Raw genomic sequence first — 23250 nt, 5'->3', positions numbered from 1 at the left:
ACCGTCAGGTGGTAAAGAAGTACTAAAGTCTGTTGCACAAGCCATACCAACTTATGCGATGTCGGTCTTTAAAATTCCTAAAAAAATTGCAAAGGAATCACTGATGCGATGTCAAGTTTTTGGTGGGGTGATGATGTTTCACAGAAAAAGATGCACTGGTTCACATGGTGGAAAATGTGCATACCTAAGAATAGAGGGGGCATGAGATTTAGAGATATCCATTGCTTTAATCTAGCATTGCTGGCTAAGCAAGCATGTCGCTTGATTGATGATCCTAAGTCGCTATGCGCTATTATCCTTCGAGCAAAGTACTTCCCTGATCGAGATTTGTTCAAGGCTACTTTGAAGAAAAAAGCTTCGCACACCTGGCAAAGCATAATGGCAGGAGTGGAAACCTTGAAGAGAGGTTACATATGAAGAATAGGTGATGGATCCAAAGTGAATATTTGAGATGATCCGTGGATACCCCAATCACCGTATAGAAATTTTTTGACAGTTCATGGAAGTAATATCATCTCGAGAGTGAGTGATCTTATTGATCCTTCCATGGAGGGTTGGGACGAGCAGCTGGTACATCAGACCTTCTGGCCTCTAGATGGCCGCAGGATCTTGTCTATCCCACTCCCGCTACATGAGATGGAAGACATTGTGGCATGGAATCTGTCAAGAAACAGAATTTTTTCTGTAAGGTCGGGCTATTGCGCTGAGTGGGAGTTCTAGTATGGGCAGAAAATCCAGCCAAGTAGCACGTCATCTACCCCTAAAAATAACTAGGAATCGCTATGGAATCTACAATGCCCAGCAAAATCAAGATATGTATTTGGAGAGCATTGCAAAGCGCAATCCCATGTCGCGTCATACTCACAGCAAAACATATGAAGGTTAAAACAAGTTGCCTAGCTTGCAACAGAGGACCTGAGAGTATTATGCATCTACTCTTCGAACGCAAGAAAGCTGTCGAAGTTTGGCAATTGCTGGAATTACATGACATTATCAAAAAAGCTTGTTGTGTGAGTAGGTTTGGTGAAGTCGTGATTGAGCATCTTTTGTGTCTTCGGGACTCGGACATCCGTGTACTTGGGCTTCCTAATCTGATGGAGACAATAGTAACTACTTCCTGGTATTTGTGGTTCGAGCGGAGGAAACTAACACATGGTGAGAAAACACAAATTGCAGCCCAAATTCAATTGGCAGTAAGGGCACTAGCAGCGAACTTTGTTATAGCATGTAAGCCCAAAGCGAAGAGGAGAGTGATGGCTTGGTCTAAGCCCCAGTCGGGATATATGAATCTTAATGTAGATGCTGGGTTTGATCATGACAATCTGAATGATACGGTTGGTGCAATTCTCCGAGATGATAATGATAAATTTATAGCTGCAGCAAACGAAAGGCTGGAATTTTGCTATGACTCATTTTCTGCTGAAGCAACGGCTGTGAGATTTGGGTTAAACTTAGCACAGACAGTGGGATGTAGCAAGATTGAGGTTGTCTCCCACAATGAAGAAGTTGTTAATGCTTTGAAGGAGGGCTTCTCCAGCTCAGTGGCAAGTGCTATATTCGATGACTGTTATTACATGTCGCTAGACTGTAATCATGTTTTGTTTGATTCATGTATTAGAGATAATAATCAGGCAGCCCATGAATTTGCGAAGTTCTCTCCTCCTAGTATCGGGATGGATTCGCCTCCGGACGAGATTATACCTTTTCTTGTAAATGATACTCCCTCCATTTTTGTATACAAGGCCACAAACTCATATTACAGGTACCAAGGTAGAAATCAATGCCTACTTAAGCCAATGTTGCAAGCTAGTCTTTTTTCTCGCTTGACGTGTTAATTAATGTGCATTTTCTCTTCAACACACAACAAGACAACCCTCTCACTCCTCATTGGTTGATTAATGTGATACACGAAAACCAACCTTCTCATTCCCACATGCATGCAAGGGATATTAATGTCCTCGGTTGTTAGTACGAGGTAAACATCATCAATTTTACCTCGATTGATGTTAGTGGCCTTGTATAGATGCAAATTGTAATTTTGATAGTGGCTTTGTATACAAAAATGGAGGAAGTACAATTGTGATTGAATAAAGGAGGAGATGATTTGTCAAAAAAAAAAAACATGTACCATAATAACCATATATATTGTTAGCCCGCAAAAGAAAATTATATATTGTTGAATGTTGACCATGGCCACCCTTTCAGAGCCTCTTTCCTCCCTTCCCAGAGTGTAGCAAAGTATTGTGTGACATACCAAGTCGCTTGGAGTTACTTTTCGTAGCCATGGCTGACCATGCCACCACTCGACGTGTAGCAACAAATCAGCCGCGCATAGCGCAATAGAATGAGCGCGTTCAACATTTCAACACGGCGAAGAACCCTTGATGAAGCAAACACGCAAGAACGAAGAGCCTCATGTTAATATATTGCGTGGCAGATGCTAATTTGCACTTGTACACGTAACGTGTTTGATCGTTTTTCTCCGGGCGAAAATTCAACCCGGCCGATGACCCGATCTATGCTATGACGCTACGTACTAGTACTACATATAATCCCGCGGCTCCGCTCGTCCGGCCCGTCCAGCAAGCAGCAGGCATGCGACGCGAGCGTTCACGATGCCAAGAAGGGCTCTGGCCGACCTCGGAGCCGGCGGGGGCGGTCCCAGCGCCGGCACGATAATCGGCCTGTTCGTCGCCGCGGCTGCGGTCACGCTGCTCGCCGCCCTCCTCAGCAGCCTCTGCTCTCGCGGCGGGGGAGCGAGACGCGCGCCTCGGTCCACAGGAAATCCAGCGGGCGGCCCTGCTTCATTCATGTCTGGCGCCATGTCTGCTTCTGCCGCCGCGGCTAGCAGCGCCGGTGGCGGCGGCGCTGGCAGTACCGGTGGCTGTGCCGGTGGCTGCTAGCGAGAGTGCCAGAGGAGTATGCGCGCATGTACTAATTAATTCATTGGCTTGTTGCATGTAATACATCCCTGTAATTGGTGTGCTAGCTCAACCTGCCTTTCGGTGTATATTCTTCTGCTCTAGGCTTCTACTAGCTAGGAGTAATACAATTGCGCAGTGATACTATCGCATTCCCCTCTATTGTATAAACCGCGACAAGTTTCATGTCGACTTGTAATTAAACCGATAGAATGAATCTACACCAAACTGATTGTTTGATGATCATAACAAGACACACACTACCTGGCCGTCGGCATAGGCCTGAGTCCCGTCGGGGTAGACCTATGCCGACGGCCCCCGTCGGCATAGGGCCGTCGGCAACATATGCGTCGGCACAGCCAGGGAGGCCGTCGGCTTAGAAAAGTCGTCGGCATATATGATACGCCGACGGGGGCCGTACATCTATGCCGGCGGCCCCGGCCGTCGGCAACTATCACGCCTAACGGCGGCCGCCGTCAAATCTGCCCAACGAACGGTCGCCACGTGGCATCACTATGCCGACGGCCTAGCCGTCGGCTTAGTCAAAAACTATGCCGACGGCTCGACCGTCAGCATAGGTGTGCCACGTGGCGACCAGCCGCTGCTCTAGGACCAGGGCTATGCCGACGGCCTGGTCGTCGGCATAATTTGAAACTAAGCCGACGGCCAGGCCGTCGGCATAGTCCTTCATACAGAGCTCCCAGTAGCTGACACGTGGGCGCCTATGCCGACGGCCTAGCCGTCGGCACAGTTTTTAAACTAAGCCGACGGCTAGGCCGTCGGCATAGGCGCCCACGTGTCAGCTACTGGGAGCTCACGCTAGCCCTATGCCGACGGCCTAGCCGTCGGCATAGTTTGCTTTTGCTTTTTTTTTCTTTTTTCTGTTTGTTTTCAGATCAATTCAATTCAAATAGCAGCACATATCAGCAGATATATATGATGAGATAGACATATAAAACACAACGGGATATCATCCGGCACCATCACAACAATATATGCATAAGCATCATCACACACAAGTCTCTAAATGAACATCATCACAACCAACATAAGCATATAGAGAAGCACACAAGTCATCTAAATGATCATCACCACACACAAGTCATCTCAAGCATCCTCACCACACAAGGATCATCGAGCACCGCGGAGGTCGTCACCGCCAAGACGGCCAAAGCCCAGGTCGTCACTGCTAGCGGCAGCGCTACCGCCAAGACCGCCTCCGCCTCCATCTCCGCCTCTGCCTCCGTGGATCGGAGTGGTCGGGCTCCGTGTCTCCGGAGTGATGCGAAGACCACCGCCAATGGTAGATCCACATGTTCCCTGGATGTTGAAAAGACATATGCACAGTATATATGACTGTGTTGAAAGGCATGACATGCTTTGGGTGAATAGATTGGGGATGAACTAACCGGCGAGGGGCCAGCGTTCTGTGCCACAAACTCCTCAAAGCTCATCAGCACTGGTTGTGTTGGAGGGCATTGTGCTGGAGGGAACTGAGGACACCTGCCGGCCGCCATATCCTGAACAGCCTGCTGCATCTGGCTATCCCTCTGCACTTGGTGTTCATAAAGCCTCTGATGCCACGCCATGGTCTCCTGGCGTGTGTACTCCATGTAGGCCTACGGTATGACATGATGGAACTCATAAAACTACTAAATGCGGAAAATGAAGTGAGCAATGAAGATAAGAGGGAAAATACTTACAGATTGTTGCTCCTGAAAGAGGGACTATGTACTGGTCACTGGCTAGCTCGTGCGCTGGCTCAGGCTCGGGTCGAGCCGACGAAGTTGTGTGTAGGAGATACTAGGCGTGATCACAGCATCGAGAACCGCCTCCCGACCGTGCTCCTTGGGCCCCATGCTCACCACCGCCATGTCGTCCAGAGGCGCCGCAATGGGGTCAGGTGTGTCAGGATGCAACTTCAGATACGCTTCAGAGTAGGCCTGCTTCCTCCCCGCGGTCTTCTTGCCGTAGTACTGGGGCTCGCCAGGCTTGGAGTCCTTCCGCGTATGGGCGATCTCCCACGCCTGCATGTCTGAGAGCGGCCGCTTCAGTTTCTCCTCCTGCACCACCAAACAGAGGTTAGTCATACATAAGAAAGTGATGGTAAATAGAAGAAGAAGAATGTTTAATGGGGTTAGTCATACATTAACTGCCTTGTGGAGATAGTGGTTTCGGTTTCCCTGAGCATGTACTCCCTCCGTCCCTCGGTTAGCCTTATTTTTGGTTCTCATAGCCGCCCAGGCTCCAGCCTCATCACACCAAAGATCCACCAATGCCGCCCAGGACTCGTCTTTTCCATAACACCAATTTGGACATACCTACATAATAAAAGCATAATGGCATGTAGGTGTGTCCAAATTGGTGTTATGGAAGCATAAAGCATAAAGCATAATGTACCACAAGGTAATGAAAGCATAATGAAAATCTTTTATACTTACCGCCAAGAACTCGGGCCTCTCCAAGGTAATGCCCATCCTCCGCGCTTCTTCCTTGGTCATCTTCACACCAAGATAGTCGTGGTAGTATGTGGAGATGGCCACATAGCGCACCTCATACTGCATCTGGCGGGCCTTCTTCTTGCATTGGCGCGGCACGATCTGGTCCGCTCTGGCCCTGTGCTCCGGAAGAACTCGATAGAATGTCTACAATCATGCATGAAACAAGAATGGAAGAAGCCATGAGTTAAATCATTCATGAAACTAGAATGGGCTTGTGCTTCCGAAGAGAACTCACCCAGAAAGTAGTGATCACGGCCTTGGCATGGGTCTCATGGTCCGCGTGGCGGGCCGCTTCCCAGTGGTCCCAGCTCGTGGCCAAAACCCGACGGTCCGGCTGCCTGACTGGATCAGGACAGTACAACCCCGGCCAATATAACTTCAGCAAGACGGTGATGAGGCCGTTGGGAATACGGACCCCTTTAGAATATATCCAGTTGCTGCAAAAGAATGAACTATTAGCATGTGACAAGCAAAATAAATAACAACCGGAATAAGCATGTGACAAGCAAAATAATGAACCACTTACTCTTTTCCCGTGGGCTCAATGAGCCACTTCTGCTCCTCAGTAGTAGGAACCTGCTTTGGTAGCTTTGCGTTGCCACACAGCCACCCCTTCTTGTCAACCCCCTTCCCGTCACCACCATCATCCCCGCCACCACCCTCCTCCTCGCCTGCCTCCCCCTCCCCAACCTCCTCCCCAACCTCCTCCTCCTCCTCCTCGCCTGCCTCCTCCTCCACCTCCTCCTCCTCCACCACCACCTCCTCCTCCTCCTCCTCCCTAGAGTGTACCTCACTAGAGGAGGGTACCTCACTAGAGGAGGGCCTCGAAGACAACACCCCTAAGTCGGTGAGGGTGCGCTCTTTCTGGCCGCGACCCCCTGTAGTGGCTCTCCCCCCAGCACCTCGTCCTCTAGAGGCTCTCCCCCCGCCCCCTCCTCCTCTAGGGGCACCTCTCCCTCGACCTCCCTGTGAGGAGTCATCGTCAAGTAGCCGAGGGGGAGGATTACGTGCTTGACCACTCCGACTAGGCAGACCGACGACCTTGCGTAGGAAACCCACGCCGTCGGCCTTCCCCTTGCCCATGTTCCACGAACCTGCATTGAAAAGAGAAAAAGCAATTAGTAAATTAATGAAATGAAGGAAAAGGCATGATAATAAACACATTAATAAAAATGCATAAAAAGGCATATTCCTAAACTATAGAAAAAAATACTTGAAACGTACATCTGCTAGAACCCATATGAATCATCACTGTTGTAACCTCTTTCTCGGTCCGTCTCATCATCACTATCAATCATATCATCTTCGTTGTCCGACGGAGGTGGAGGCTCTTCCTCGTCGTCAGCGTCTTCGTTTAACTTTTCTAGCATAAGTATGTCATTTTCATTGACAATGGTCTCACCATCATTCCGTGCATCGTCGACGTTTGGGTCCACATCATCATCACCCAATGGTCTAGTGTCATCGTTTCTAACCACATCATCATCATCATCATCAGGTTGCTCTTGATAGAACACTCCCTCGTATGTCATGGGGTTAATGTTGTAGTAATCGTCTTCATTCGGGTCTGGTAGCTTACCATGTGGCGACACCTTGAACACAACTTCCCAACCCTTTAGATACACTTTCTGGCATGGGTAAGGCAGATAATATACTTGTGTAGCTTGGGTAGCCGCAATGAAGAGATCGGCTCCGGCATAGACGGTTGATGGTTTAACTTCGACCAAACCAATGGAAGGCGTATGTTTTACCCCCTCCCGTGGATCGAACCATCGGCATTTGAACACAGGCAGACTTAGGGTCTCACGCCCCTGGCGGAATTTAACCTCGTATATATTTTGTACCCTTCCGTAGTAGTCTACTAAATTTTGACCGGGGGTGTACACTCCAGTATTTATAGTTTTGGGATCGGGGCGGCTGTTTTGGTGCTCCTCTGTATGGAAGCGATACCCATTCACATCATACTTTTTAGATGTCATGACGGCAGGGTCAAAACCCATGGAAACCCATCTCAATTCATCATCCATAGATATGTTCGGATCTTTTCCCTACAAGTATAATGGAAATTGTTGCGTGCATTAGTTCGGTTAACTAATAAATGTTGAAGTAGGTATTTAATAGGGGAGTGTGGAAAATTACTTTCTCCATGAACCAAGCAACAAAATTTTTACGTCCAGGGTTTCCATGACGGAGAAGAGTAAGTGCCTCCACCTCAGTAGGAGGATTCACTCCCGTCCATTCCTCTTGAACGAAATCACTAAAAAAAGATAAGCGGTGTTAGACCGGGACTAAGTGAACATGAAACATGATGATGTGGAAGACATAAAGGAATGGTGTAGTGGTATTACCTCATCCACACTTCCTCAACTTCCTTGATGTTGTGCAAGATATAGAACATGAGGTCCTCCCACTCTTGTCGTGGCATGTTATAAGATTTCGAGGCCCCAGCCCTCCCACCTTGCGCGTTGAATAGATCAAGCCTGGGTTGATATTTGGGCTCTTCTATATTGTATCGAGGCACCTTGTTATGCAGATGGGGAACGTGGTCTGGATAGTATGATGTCCTGAGGTCTGACACCTCCTCTAGGATAACTGCCTCAGCTATGGAAGCTTCAATCTTAGCTTTGTTTCCACATTTCCGTCGGAGATGCTTGTTCTGCCTCTCAGGGCCGTACTGCCAGCGATTTTGCACAGGACCCCCCAACAATACCTCGTTCGCGAGGTGCAGAATGAGATGTGTCATCGGAGTAAAGAAGCCTGGCGGAAAGATCTTCTCTAGCTTGACTATCAACTCCGGTGCCTTCTTATGCAATTTTTCAGTCACCTCTTTACTTACTTCTTTAGCACAGAGCGTGTGGAAGAAATGGCTAAGCTCGGCAAGCACTCGCCAGACATGCTCGGGGACATAGCCTCGAACCATCACCGGCATTATCCGCTCAATCCATACATGGTAGTCATGACTCTTCAGGCCGGTCACTTTGCCCGTTGAAAGATTGACTCCCTTACTTATATTCGATGCATAACCATCGGTGAACTTCAAAATTTGTTTCAGCCAGATAAGTACTTCTTTTTTTTCTGGCGCTTTAAGGACAAAGTCAGCATCTGGCTTGAACTAGTTTTTTCGACCGCCTGTGGGAGGCTTCATGTTCAGGCGTGGTCTATCACAAATTCTCTGTTGATCGGCTCTAGCTTTTACGTTATCCTTCGTCTTATCAGGAATGTTGAGGATCGTGTGGAAAAGGGACTCTGCCACATTCTTTTCGGTGTGCATCACATCAATATTGTAAGGAAGTTTGAGGTCCTTGAAATAGGGAAGCTGCGAGAAGGGGGTAATGTGCGTCCAGTTGTGCGTCTCACCATATCCCTCGAAGCCTTTGGCTTTGGCTTTGCCTTTGCCTTTGACTTTAGGCTTGAGAGCTTTTAGCTGAGCAAGAACATCTGCCCCCGAAAATGTTGGAATCTCGGTTACTTCATGAACAACCCGGCCTTTCATGAAGTTCTTCTTATCTTCCCTGTCTGGATGGTCTGGAGGGAGGAACTGTCGATGCAGGTCAAAGGCTACATACTTGCCAGCCTTACTCAGCCAAATCATTCACAGAGCCTGCATGCACACTGGGCATGGCATCTTACCACTTGTACACCATCCGCAGAATAGAGCATAGCCGGGAAACTCATGCATGCAATAGTGCAACCAAACTTTCATCAAGAGATTTCTCTGCAGATCCCGGTCATATGTCAACCTCGGAAAGTACCAAGAATGGTGCAAAGCATCCACAAGCGGCTGCATAAACACACCCAATTGCTTCCCCGGGTAGTCAGGCCCCGGAATGATGAGCGACAAGAACATGGTCTTCCATTGCATTAGGGCACTGGGAGGAAGATTGAGCGGAATTACAAACACAGGCCAGCAACTGTATGGATTGGACGACATACCATATGGATTCAACCCATCACCTGATATGGCTCTTCTGACATTCCCAGCCTCGGCTGCTTCCTCGGGGTATTCTTCATCGAATGACTTCCATGCTTCCCCTCCCGATGGATGTATGATTTTTTTTGGATTATACCTTATACCTTCCTTGTGCCACTTCATCATTTTGGCAGACTCCTTCATGATGAAAAGGCGTTGTAGTCTTTTTATAAAATCAAGATACCGAAGAACCTTAACGGGGATGGTTAGCTGCTTTTTCTCACCATCCTCACCGACCACCTCAATGTACCGAGATGAACCGCACTTCCTACAGTACTTGTCATCCGCATACTCGTGCCTAAACAAAAGGCAATTCTTCGGGCAAACATCTATTTTCTCATAATCCATAGAGAGTGCCTTCATGATTTTCTTTGTATCGTACATGCTTTTCGGCAGTTCATGACCCTCAGGGAGGCTGTTAGCCCATACTCCTAGGAATGCTTCGAAGCATTTCTGGCTACAGCCGTACTCAGCCTTGACTGCAATCAGTTGCGAGATGGCATCCAGCTGAGATATTTTCGCACCCGCATAAAGAGGTTTCTTCAACGAGGCCAAGACCTCCAAGAAGGCCTTTGCGGTTGCCTTCGGCTCCTCCGGTTCATTCTCTGAAGGTGTCGCATTTGTTGTTTCTGCAACAATGACATCATCTAGCATGTCCCTGACCCCGTCGCCCTCATATCCATCGATGCGTTGTCGCATCACCTCCTCTCTACCACGGTCCTGCTCGGCTATGTTTATCGGCGGCATGTCAAAGTTTGGCATATATCCGTGTGTGCGAAGGTGCTCACTCATGTCCGTCTGATTTCTACGGTGACGTCTGGCACATCTCGCACAGGGGCATGGTGGGATAATTCTCATTGGACGACGGAATATCTCCTTCAAATACACATCGGTTTTCGCGATCCACTCTGATGTTACTCGATTCCGACGGATAAAACCACTATACATCCACTGATTATCTGCCATCCTCTGCTTTTTTGCAAGCCACACAACATAATTAAGGATTCACTTAAATTAATCACATCAAATTTTCAGTTTCTACCGCGTTGAATCCACCTACATCTCTAATAGGTAAAGATGGGTCCTAATCCCACCCGAGGATGTGTAGATTGAGTACGTTCTCCATTCTACCCCGTTCCGAGACAAAATTTCGGCAGCACCTCCCCGCTGTTCTCCAAATACACGTCTCGGCAAAATGCCGAGAGAATGTGCATCCGGAGAACAACAGGGAGGCGCCGCCGAAATCTTGTCTCGGAACGGGGTAGAGCATGAACAACGTACCCAATCTACACATCCTCGGGCTGTCCGTGGAAAGCGCTGGACAATCCGAAAGAGCTGCGGTGATAAATATGCAATTGAATGCATATTTATCGATGCAACCCTTTCGGATGGGAGACCTAGGTTACGCGACTTGATGTGAAAATTTAATCTAGTTAAAAGAGGCTAGGAGGTGAAGGTGGATTCGTAGCTCACCCTCCGCTGTAGAGGAAGTAGTCGAGCAGCGGCAGGATCACGGACCAAACCCAAACGACGAAGGCTCCAGGGAGATGAAATACCACAAAGCCTTTAAATTTTACCGAGTCAAAAAATTTGACGGCACCACATCACATAAAGCATTGACACTTCAAACTACGAAAAAAAATCATATTGCTAATGACATCTAGTCAAGGTTTTAGATCATCATGATACTTCAAATCCTAATTTTGTTCTTCAATTTATTTTAGCAAGATCATCATGATAAAATAACTACTCATCAGATACCAATTTTGTCAACATCACAAAATGAAACTATAGCTATTTGACAACATCTCAAATATACCAATTTTGTTCTTCAAATTTGACAACATTTGACAACATGCATCTATCACATACATTTGACAACATTTGACAACATTTTTTTAGCAAGATCATCATGATAAAATAACTAACCAATATACATCAATCCATCCATTCATCCATACAACATGCATCTATCACATAACAAGCAGTAAAAAATGCAAAAAAATGAAAAAAAAAGCTCACCGGGCCAGCCGGGATGGCGAGGCAGGGCGGCCGGGGCAGCGGGCGAGCAGGGGGCGGCGGTGGAGGGCCGAGGCAGGGGCGGCCGGGGCAGCGGGCGAGCAGGGGCGGCGGTGGAGGGCCGAGGCAGGGCGGCCGGGGACGGGAGGGCCGGGCGCGCGGGCCGGCAGGAGCTGCGGCCGGCTCGCGGTCGGGGGGAGGCTAGTGCGGCGTTGGGGTTGGGGGAGGCCGGGGCGGCGCAGCGCGGTAGGGGGAGGCCGGGGCGACGGCGGCTTCAGACGGCGACGGGGGAGGCAGTGGTGGAGACGGCGAGGACAGCGGGGAGGGGACGGGCGAGGGAAGGGGAGAGTGGCGCGGGTGGAGCGGCGGCGGGCGGGCGGCGGGAGCGTCGCGGGCGGCGGGGAGCAGCGGCGGGCGGCGGCAGCAGCGTGGATCGGGCTCGGGGGCGCGCGGGATCTGGCCGGGGACGAACGAGTGGAGGGGGTTGACTGGATATGGATAAGGCAACTATGCCGACGGCTAAGCTGTCGGCATATGTAGTGATGCCACGTGGCACCTATGCCGACGGCTTAGCCGTAGGCATAGTTTTTTTTATTTTATATAAATTTTTTAATGTTTTCTTATAGTTATATATTTATTCTTTTTTATTTTATATAGATTTTTAAATTTTTTATAGTTATAATTTTCCTTTTTATGTATTATTATTTCATATAGATTTTTTATTTTTTTAAACCGCTCAGCCCTCTCCTCTCCCGGAACCACACAGAGGGGAGGTGAGGGGAGGCGCCGAATTCGAGCAGCTACGTCCGCCAAGGCCGTGGCCTGGTCGCGGGTATGGGAGCGCCATGGCCGCCCTCGATCACGTGCTCGATCTGGAGCTTAGTTCGTCAGGTGAGTGAAGGGGGAGGGGGTCGTCGACGGTGAGGGTGGGGGTGGGGGCGGGGTAGCTTAGTTCGTCAGGTGAGTGAAGGGGGAGGGGGTCATCGACAGAGGGACACCTGGGAGCAACATCCGGGCCAAACCCACTGCTACATATCCACACCGTGTAGACCCGACACGTCCGTTTCCCCCCTCCCGGTGCCGGCGGCGGCGCCGTCCGTTAGGGGGCCACATCCCGAAGATGCGTGTCGCCTCTTCGGACATGCCACAACACCACCCCGCATGTATGAGGGCCCGGTACGACGCTCCGGTGGCATTGCTACCCCCCAGGTCCCCCGTCCCACCTAACCCTATAGCGTTTGACCACGGGATCTAGCCCTTTGACTTTGCACGGACGGGCTTTGACCAGGGGACCTCCCCACTCGGTTGTGTTAGGTCAGACCATAGGAACACTTTGGAGCAACATCCGGGCCAGACCCACAGCAAGATCCCCTCCATGTAGACCCGACGCGTCCGTTTCCCCCCTCCAGGTGACGACAACTGCACCGTCCGTGAGGGGGGGCACACCCCGGAGACGCGTGACGGGCGTTTGCAACCGCCACAACACTTCCAGACTTGTGAGAGGCCGCCTACACAAGATTTGGCGGCATGCTAGCCCCCGGAGGCCGCCGGCCACAGTCGTAGACGCCCGAAGGGCAATCCGCGTAGAGGGAATTTTTCGGAGACTTCTCCATCACCAAAAATTATGAAAAAATAACATCGTTCCTATAGCACATGTTCCCGCGTCGTGCAAAAAAACTTATGATTTTATCGCGCTCCGAGTATTTAGTAATATTGACGCCGCATCGTTACCGCAGAACGTCTACTACCGTGTCATCGCCGTCCGTGAGCGGGGGCCACGCCCCGGAGACACGTCCCACCTCTTCGGACATGCCACCACACCACCCCGCATGTATGAGGGCCCGATGCGATGCTCCGGTGGCATTGCTACCCCCCCCAGTGCCCCCGTCCCGCCTAACCCTGTAGCATTTGACCACGGGATCTAGCCCTTTGACTTTGCACGGACGGGCTTTGACCAGTGGACCTCCCCACCCGGTTGTGTTAGGTCAGCCCATAGGAACACTTTCGAGCAACATCCGGGCCAGACCCACAGCATCGGGACCCGTGCGATGTTTCGGTGGCATAGCTACACCCGAAGGCCACCCCGAATCCCAGTTGACCAGTAGATCAAGCCCTTTGACTTTCGCCGGACGGGCTTTGACCGGTGGACTCTTCCACCTGGTTGCGATAGGTCAGCCCATAGCAACATCCCCGAACACGGTCTGGACCCAACCCAACACTAGATTCCCTCCGGTTCCACCGCACCCGCACCATCCCCCCCTCTAAGTGACGGCTGCTCTGCCTTCCGTGGAAGGGGGCCACACCACGGAGCCCCAAGACAGGCGTCTACGCATTCCAGAACACTTCCACACATGCATCGGGACCCGTGCGATGTTTCGGTGGCATAGCTACACCCCGAAGGCCACCCCGAATCCCAGTTGACCAGTAGATCTAGCCCTTTAACTTTCGCTGGACAGGCTTTGACCGGTGGACTCTTCCACCTGGTTGTGATAGGTCAGCCCATAGCAACATCCCCGAACACGGTCTGGACCCAACCCAACACTAGATTCCCTCTGGTTCCACCGCACCCGCACCATCCCCCCTCTAAGTGACGGCTGCTCTGCCTTCCGTGGAAGGGGGCCACACCACGGAGCCCCAAGGCGGGCGTCTACGCATTCCAGAACACTTTCACACATGCATCGGGACCCGTGCGATGTTTCGGTGGCATAGCTACACCCCGAAGGCCACCCCGAATCCCAGTTGACCAGTAGATCAAGCCCTTTGACTTTCGCCGGACGGGCTTTGACCGGTGGACTCTTCCACCTGGTTGTGATAGGTCAGCCCATAGCATCATCCCCGAACACGGTCTGGACCCAACCCAACACTAGATTCCCTCCGGTTCCATCGCACCCGCACCATCCCCCCCTCTAAGTGACGTCTGCTCTGCCTTCCGTGGAGGGGGGCCACACCACGGAGCCCCAAGACGGGCGTCTACACATGCCAGAACACTTTCACACATGCATCGGGACCCGTGCGATGTTTCGGTGGCATAGCTATACCCCGAAGGCCACCCCGAATCCTAGTTGACAAGTAGATCTAGCCCTTTGACTTTCGTCGGACGGGATTTGACCGGTGGACTCTTCCACCTGGTTGCGATAGGTCAGCCCATAGCAACATCCCCGAACATGGTTTGGACCCAACCCAACACTAGATTCCCTCCGGTTCCACCGCACCCGCACCTTACCCCCTCCAAGTGACGGCGGCTCTGCCTTCCGTGGAGGGGGGCCACACCACGGAGCCCCAAGACGGGTGTCTACGCATGCCAGAACACTTTCACACATGCATCGCGACCCATGCGATGTTTCGGTGGCATAGCTACACCCCGAAGGCCACCCCGAATCCCAGTTGACCAGTAGATCTAGCCCTTTGACTTTCGCCGGACGGGCTTTGACCGGTGGACTCTTCCACCTGGTTGTGATAGGTCAGCCCATAGCAACATCCCCGAACACGGTCTGGACCCAACCCAACACTAGATTCCCTCCGGTTCCATCGCACCCGCACCATCCCCCCCCCCCTCTAAGTGACGGTTGCTCTGCCCTCCGTGGAGGGGGGCCACACCACGGAGCCCCAAGACGGGCGTCTACACATGCCAGAACACTTTCACACATGCATCGGGACCCGTGCGATGTTTCGGTGGCATAGCTATACCCCGAAGGCCACCCCGAATCCCAGTTGACCAGTAGATCTAGCCCTTTGACTTTCGTCGGACGGGCTTTGACCGATGGACTCTTCCACCTGGTTGCGATAGGTCAGCCCATAGCAACATCCCCGAACACGGTTTGGACCCAACCCAACACTAGATTCCCTCCGGTTCCACCGCACCCGCACCTTACCCCCTCCAAGTGACGGCGGCTCTGCCTTCCGTGGAGGGGGGCCACACCACGGAGCCCCAAGACGGGTGTCTACGCATGCCAGAACACTTACACACATGCATCGCGACCCATGCGATGTTTCGGTGGCATAGCTACACCCCGAAGGCCACCCCGAATGCCAGTTGACCAGTAGATCTAGCCCTTTGACTTTCGCCGGACGGGCTTTGACTGGTGGACTCTTCCACCTGGTTGTGATAGGTCAGCCCATAGCAACATACCCGAACACGGTTTGGACCCAACCCAACACTAGATTCCCTCCGGTTCCATCGCACCCGCACCATCCCCCCCTCTAAGTGACGGCTGCTCTGCCTTCCGTGGAGGGGGCCACACCACGGAGCCCCAAGACGGGCGTCTACGCATGCCAGAACACTTTCACACATGCATCGGGACCCGTGCGATGTTTCGGTGGCATAGCTACACCCCAAAGGCCACCGCGAATCCCAGTTGACCAGTAGATCTAGCCCTTTGACTTTCGCCGGACGGGCTTTGACCGGTGGACTCTTCCACCTGGTTGCGATAAGTCGGCCCATAGGAACATTCCCGAACACGGTCTGGACCCAACCCAACACTAGATTCCCTCCGGTTCCACCGCACCCGCACCATCCCCCCTCTAAGTGACGGCTACTCTGCCTTCCGTGGAGGGGGGCCACACCACGGAGCCCCAAGACGGGCGTCTACACATGCCAGAACACTTTCACACATGCATCGGAACCCATGCGATGTTTCGGTGGCATAGCTATACCCCGAAGGCCACCTCGAATCCTAGTTGACCAGTAGATCTAGCCCTTTGACTTTCGTCGGACGGGCTTTGACCGGTGGACTCTTCCACCTGGTTGCGATAGGTCAGCCCATAGTAACATCCCCGAACACGGTTTGGACCCAACCCAACACTAGATCCCCTCCGGTTCCACCGCACCCGCACCATTCCCCCTCCAAGTGACGGCGGCTCTGCCTTCCGTGGAGGGGGCCACACCATGGAGCCCCAAGACGGGCATCTACGCATGCCAGAACACTTTCACACATGCATCGGGACCCGTGCGATGTTTCGGTGGCATAGCTACACCCCGAAGGCCACCCCGAATCCTAGTTGACGAGTAGATCTAGCCCTTTGACTTTCGCCGGGCGGGCTTTGACCGGTGGACTCTTCCGCCTGGTTGCGATAGGTCAGCCCATAGCAACATCCCCGAACATGGTTTGGACCCAACCCAACACTAGATTCCCTCCGGTTCCACCGCAGCCGCACCTTACCCCCTCCAAGTGATGGCGGCTCTGCCTTCCGTGGAGGGGGCCACACCATGGAGCCCCAAGACGGGCGTCTACGCATGCCAGAACACTTTCACACATGCATCGAGACCCATGCAATGTTTCGGTAGCATAGCTACACCCCGAAGGCCACCCCGAATCCCCCCTCTAACCAGATTCCCTCCATGTCGATCGTTTCCCCCCTCCGTGACACGGCGGTAGTACGTCCGTGAGGGGGGCAATTGATATACCATCAGGGCATGTTTTTCGTTTAGATAAGGCACATTTATGTTGTGAAAAAATACAAAATAATAAATACATAAACTAAAAATAAAAAAATAAAGGTATGCCGATGGCAAGGCCGTCGGCATAGCTGCGCACACGGAGCTACGATCCCACGGATCGATGACATGGCATTGCACGCGGATTGATGACGTGGCAGATAGCATGGGCTAGGACTATGCCGACGGCTATGCCGTCGGCATATCTCTGCCACACCACAGGCCCTCACTCCCTCGGATCGATGACGTGTCGACGGCGCGGATCGGTGATGTTAGCAATTCTATGCCGACGGCCGCCGTTATCCCCCGTCGGCGTAGTTTTGACGCCGTCAAACGGTCGCCGCTAATCGGGTAGGTGGGCCCTTTCTATGCCGACGGCCTCTTCTATGCCGACGGTCCCCGTAGGCGTACCGCGAGCTGTCCCGACGGCCGTAATATGCCGACGGCCCCCGTCGGCATAGGTACACATATGCCGACGACTATTCTACGCCTACGGCCTGCCCTTGGCCGTCGGCATATGTCCATTTATGCCGACGGGCGCCGTCGGCATAGATGAGGCCGTCGGCAACTAGATAATTTCTGATAGTGACAGATGACAGGGCCAAGCGAATGCAGTTCATATACAAGCACCATGTTTGCTAATCACAACCAAAATCTTTCAAGATGCAACAACACTTGTGCCACCAGCTAGCTCACAGCAGTCCAAGGCATATTTTACATGCTGAGGCAGTGGTTAGATCAAGTGTCCCTTCTTGAGTGACATGTTTTTCCTTCTCTAATGGAGCCTGCATCACTGTCATCATCTGCTCGATCTTGGGGAACAACCTTCAAGGCGCCTACGCCTACTAATGTTCCATCCGTTCATTCTTGACATATTGTAAGAATAGTACTTATCCTCTGAAACGCTGCAAGCTCTGATCAAGCCGGATATACAAGTTCTTTATCTCATGGCGATTCATTACATGTGCCAGATTATTAGTCTCATGGACTTCCCCTTGAATCTGGCTTTCCTTTGTTCCCATCCGTGATGTACCATCTCTTCAATCTCTCCTGAGTGACCTCTACCTGAAAAATTAGAAGGAATAGAAACCATAATTGAGTATATCTCCTTCCCCCTTCTAGTTTAGCACACACTATATACTTCTGAACTTCTGCACAATAAGTTACACATATGAAGACTTTACTTAACAATGTTGGAGTAGAATAATGATCGAACAATTAACAAAGCTGACCTGTTTATCCCAGTCAGTCCTAATTGTTATGAACACAAGTACAATTGTTTGGATCAGTGTTCCGAGCAGCATGCCAACCCAAACGCCCTATAGCAGCAACAACCAAAGAGATCGAGTTAGGACCACAACTTATTAGAGCCAGGAGGCACAAGGATAATTATTTTAGTAACTGATTGACTGATACAACAGCATCTTCTAAAATAATGTTCTTACCTTCACATGATATCCAAAAACATAACCAAGGATTGCTCCAACAGGAATACCAATCAAGTAATACGTTGTGATGTTAACATAGGCAACTATACTTTGCCAACCCGCACCGATAGCAACACCTAGAGAGTGATCAAACGGGATTATTATTTCAGTGAACCAAAAGAATCTTGTATTAGTATAGAAGGCAAATATTCTGCCTTGTTTTTCTTTTCAAAAAAAGTTAACCAAACGAAATAATTGTAATGTATGTGCATTTAGAATTCAGCAAATGCTAAAGCAAACCTGATAGCACTGGTTGAACACTGTTCAACAAGATGGAGAAGGCTAGAAGAGGCGACAGGCTTGCAACTGCGGCAGCTACCTCTTCACTGGTGGTAAATATGTAGGAAAGCTTTCCGCGGAAGAAAAGGAAAAATATGAAGAACACAAGGCCTATTGAGAAAGAAGTGGCGACGACATTTATGATGGCGAACTTAGCCCTTCTTGCACTTCCAGCTCCGAGCTCATTTGCAACGCGCACTCTATAACACACAAAATCATTATCATCAAAAACCTGAAAACTTATTCAATCGCATGATACGAATAATAGGGAGTTCTAAGATCGAGAAGCTACCCTATTGCAGACAAAAAGCCAATAGAAATCATCATCTCCCAGCCGTTGATGTTAAGGCTGCAGATTCCAGAGATAGAAAATCACATTACTTAATTAGTTTCTCATGTGTGGCGACAACGAAACAATATGAAATAATGAAATGACATATGTGCACCCCAGTGACTAGTTACCGATCTACTATGATGTAATGACCAGTGTGGAAAAACCAAAGATATACAATGAAAGAGTGAACTCTGAATTATATAAAGTAGTACGTGTGTATTACCATATTGAAAGAGCGTCGAGTGCAACCTCTGCATTCCTCATGTACCCGGTTAGGAGCACCAATATGGTGTTGTACCACAATTCCAAACTGAAAATGCAAACAGGAAAAAACAAGGATTATTGCTAGACTAGATGCATCCAAAACTTTGATAAGGACTGAAACTGCATATACAGTGAAAATTCAAGTTTTTTCATACCAGAGCATCACACCAGAGGATAGCGAGAGCCTGAGGACAGGAACGAGGTCCGTGAGTGCCACGGAGGAGAAGCCGGTCCATGTGAGAGGGCAGCCACCGCAGAAGACGAAGATGAGCTGCCCAAACACAGGAATCCACATGGCGATGACCATGGAGGTCATGATCCCGTCGAGTCCAAGGTTCAGCCGAACGGTCAAGAGCCATGACAGGAAGAGATGGACGCCGAGGGAGACGAACGCGAGGTAGGTGATGATCATGTTCTTGCTCTGCGCCTGCAGGTACATCTGCAGCGTGAAGCTGAAGACGCACGCGAACATGACGGGGATGTACCAGAGCGAGATGGTCCCGGCGACGGCGCTGATGGCCGGGTCCTGGCCGATGAAGACGAGGAGGGGCTCGGTGAAGACAAAGATGGGGAGCATGAGCACGGCGCAGCCGGTCAGGATGATCCAGGAGCGCTGCAGGGAGATGCCCATCATGTGGTACTGCTTCGCCCCGTACGACTGCCCGCACAGCGTCTCCAGCGCGCTCGCCATGCCCAGCTGCATTCATTTTAAGCACATTTTATTAGGTATTAAGATCATCAGCTCCTTTTCTTTCTCCTCTCAAGAAATCTATTTCTGAAGCAGTGAAACCTCTGAAGTTCAGGATGTAAGTGGACCTGTTGCACTGGATGTGGGCATGTGCTGCACTGGATGGCCTTGTGATAACAGTAATAGTGTATGCCAAGGATCAAGGATTCAGACTTTAGGGGTCATCTTGCTATATGGAGAGTGACGAAGCTATTGGAGGTCAATAAGGAATTAAAGGGTCGAGGATTCAGAGGTCATCTGACTATATGCTGCTCAACAATGTTCATCGCAGCAAGCCCTAGTAGGGAATGGCATGCGATGAGATGTCTGAACTCTGAACTGCTCGACATCATTCAGTTACCAAGTGGCTGCAACCTGAATCTGCATCAATCCGACGCTGGCGTGAAGGAGACAGATGAGAGGGAGGGGGAGCATAGCAGGGCAGAGGTACCGTGAAGTCACTGCCGAATACATCCTCCTCCGTCCCCAGCTGCGCCTACCGTCAAAGCTGACGTCGCCGCCGCCGGAGCTGAAGAGAGTATCGGCGGGATTGGAGAGATAGGAGAGGAGGCGCCCCCGCAAGGCTCGGCTCGGTCCCCGGAAATTACCGACAGCGGCCTCTTCGAGAAACACGGCGGCGCCATGGAAGGAAGGGAGAACTGGAATGGGGAGGCGGTGCCGGTGGAGACAGCGGCGACGGCGTGGCGAACGCGGTGCCGGTAGAGGGAGGAGTGTGTGGTGGCCTCATGGGCTTTGCTGGGCTGCCCATTTGTGCCATTTCCCATTTGGTAGTAGTAGCGTGCCGAGTCACTCCAATGGGCAAGCCCAAGTACGAGAGGGTTTTCTGGTTTTGGGAAGCTTCTCCTCACTTGTTGCAAGGCTCGGCTGATTTTTATGCTCAAAAAAATAGGTTCGGCTGATTTTTGTTTCTTGCTTCATGTGTTTTCCCTTGTTGGTTTTACTAATAATTTTCCGTCGGCTTTCTATTTTTTTTATACCTATCCATTTTTTCCTTCTCCTTTTAATTTTTTCTTCCCTTCTTTCATTTTCAATTAACGGATTTTTCTAAAAAAACCAAGATTATTTTTAAAAATTCATAAAAACTTTTAAAATTATGAACATTTTAGTTCAGTATTATTCTTTAGATTTTTGAACATCTTTAAAATTTCATGAATAACTTCTAATCTTCAAAAAAAATTAGTTCATGATAAAATATTAAATTTATGAACTTAGAAAATTTCGTGGATATTTTCCTAAATTTTTGAAAAAAAAAATAGAATATGAGAAGATGTTTTCAAATTGGTGATCATATCTAAAATTCATGAGCACTTTTTTCAGATCAACAAACAATTTTTAATATGTGACACACATATAACAATTTTATCAAATCTATGTACTACATCTGGGTGGAGCTTTTTCTTTTTAATCAAGGGATTCGGTTTTCCTAGTGAACGAAGTAGCCGCTAATGGGCCAGCCCATGAGGCACACGACGGGCACGTTAGCTCGCACACCGTGCGGGATAAGAGCATCCTTTTTGAGAACGGGTGAAATCACTAATTAAAGGGCACTCCTTAAAAAAACCATGTTCATCTTCTTTGATGATGACAGGTGGTGCACAGCTTGTTGCCATTTGTCGCAACCTCACAGTTTTGAAGTGATCGCTTCCCACACGTTGGAGGATGGGTGGGTTCGAGGTTTTTTTAAGCTATTTTTTCAAACAAAATATCTCTTGAACTATGCGTCCAAATATTCCTCCAGATAGTCTGGGATTTGCAGGATAAGTTAACATGCCACGTTCTCTCAGGAAATGCCAGCCCATGATGGAAAAGGCATTTACTATCATCCAACGAGGTTGTTTTCGCTCAAAGAAAAATCCAAAGGTTGTTCCATCTTGACATTGACAATGACTTAAAAAAGTTGAAAGCACAAAGACAACACGAGGTAAGAACTATGGCTTTTCCTCTCAAGTTGACAAGAAACTGTACTTTTGTTGTGGCAAAGATGGACCACACGATACGGTTTTTTCTTGTGGTTGTTGGGATCAAGGGCCAGGATGCAGTTGGCGTATATATTTCTCTATCATGTTTGTGTCACGACCGTCCGTATGAAAACATGCAACCACTTGTACTCTCTATTTTTTGCCAATAAGAGAAAAGAGGAACAGTGCCAAACATGTTTATTTGCGTTATGATGGAACTGGCAACAGCAGACTGAGGTAGGCAGACATAATTAATCAATCAAGCAGACAGAGTACATACAATACAATACAATATAATAAGATGTTTGGCAGACGGATTGATGGAAGGAAGGAGCGACGAAAGCAGCAATTGTTACTACACCACTTACCAGTATGCCGTTGCTGAAGCGCATGAGGACGGTGGAGACGAGGGCGTAGGCGGCGAGCTGGGTGGCGCCGATGTGGCCGATGAAGGCCTGGCTGATGACGGCGATCCCGAAGGTGGAGAAGCGCGTGCAGATGGACGGCCCCGCCACCGCCCACAGCCGCCGGTTCTCCCCCACCAGCCGCCGCCCCAGCCCGCCGTCACCGGTCGCATTGTGCTCCGCCGCCCTGCAGGGCTCTAGCAGCGGGGCCTTGCTCTCCTCCTCCTCCCTCTTGTCCATGGATGAAGGCGGCAGGTCGATCGCTCCTGGTTAGCTCACTCTCTCAGTGAGACAACTTTGCGCCTAGCTTTGGAATCTAGCCCTGGAGAGGATCCGGTTAAGATGCGGATCAGTGGTGTCGCCTATTGGTGGGCAAGCAAAGCGTCCTTAATTTGTAGGAGGGGGGCGCGCGATGCGAGGACGGGTCGGCCCCTGTGGCACCTCGTGCTCCACCAGCGTTGGCGCTCGCACGTGCGGTGCGGGCGCTGGCACGTCGGCACGTGAGATTTGCCCGGTCGTCTCGCACTGCCGGTAGCTTTGTCACCGTCAGTGCGCCCGCCCGCCGGTCAGGGCAGCGCGGCAGGCAGCTGAACACGTACTATGGCCAGGATGGTTCACAACGAGGCGAGACGAGACGAGATGCATCCAGGATCTGTCCTGCGGTTGGCCCGTCAGTCCCCAACGTTTACTCTATTGGCCTGCAAAACTGTACTTCAGTCAGTGCGCCTGACGCCAAAATTATGTGCATCTACTGCGATGTGTGTTTATTTACCTTCACTATATTCTTCTTTCTCCACGGTTTGCTGCTGCTACTATTATTGTTATTACTCACATGTGATGAGAGCACGGATGTTTGGAACGTAGGGGGTTTGGGACGTGGGGCGTGCAAATCTGAAGCGTGTGTTGTTTCCTAGGCTTCTAGCATTGCATT

The 23250-nt window shown here is 50.4% G+C and overlaps 2 protein-coding genes across 2 annotated transcripts; both read right to left on the bottom strand.

Annotated features, from left to right (window-relative positions):
* Nucleotides 1-4666: 4666 nt before the first annotated feature.
* Nucleotides 4667-5485, bottom strand: LOC147972572 (uncharacterized). Its single transcript, XM_087524389.1, has 3 exons — nucleotides 5363-5485; nucleotides 5069-5242; nucleotides 4667-4984 (listed from the first exon to the last, which is right to left on the bottom strand). The coding sequence occupies exons 1-3, from the start codon at nucleotides 5483-5485 to the stop codon at nucleotides 4667-4669; spliced, it is 615 nt and encodes a 204-aa protein (XP_087380515.1).
* An 11953-nt stretch (nucleotides 5486-17438) lies between these two features.
* LOC125510341 (protein DETOXIFICATION 21) lies at nucleotides 17439-22868 on the bottom strand. The gene is made up of 8 exons (XM_048675494.2): nucleotides 22284-22868; nucleotides 19365-19906; nucleotides 19169-19255; nucleotides 18904-18960; nucleotides 18573-18811; nucleotides 18291-18409; nucleotides 18078-18164; nucleotides 17439-17910 (listed from the first exon to the last, which is right to left on the bottom strand). The coding sequence occupies exons 1-8, from the start codon at nucleotides 22557-22559 to the stop codon at nucleotides 17827-17829; spliced, it is 1491 nt and encodes a 496-aa protein (XP_048531451.1). The 5' UTR covers nucleotides 22560-22868; the 3' UTR covers nucleotides 17439-17826.
* Nucleotides 22869-23250: the final 382 nt, after the last annotated feature.

Source organism: Triticum urartu, chromosome 5A, assembly GCF_056163025.1.
Source record: "Triticum urartu cultivar PI428250 chromosome 5A, HENAU_Tu73, whole genome shotgun sequence".
NCBI lineage: Eukaryota > Viridiplantae > Streptophyta > Magnoliopsida > Poales > Poaceae > Triticum > Triticum urartu.
This window is presented reverse-complemented; position numbering and strand designations above follow the sequence as displayed.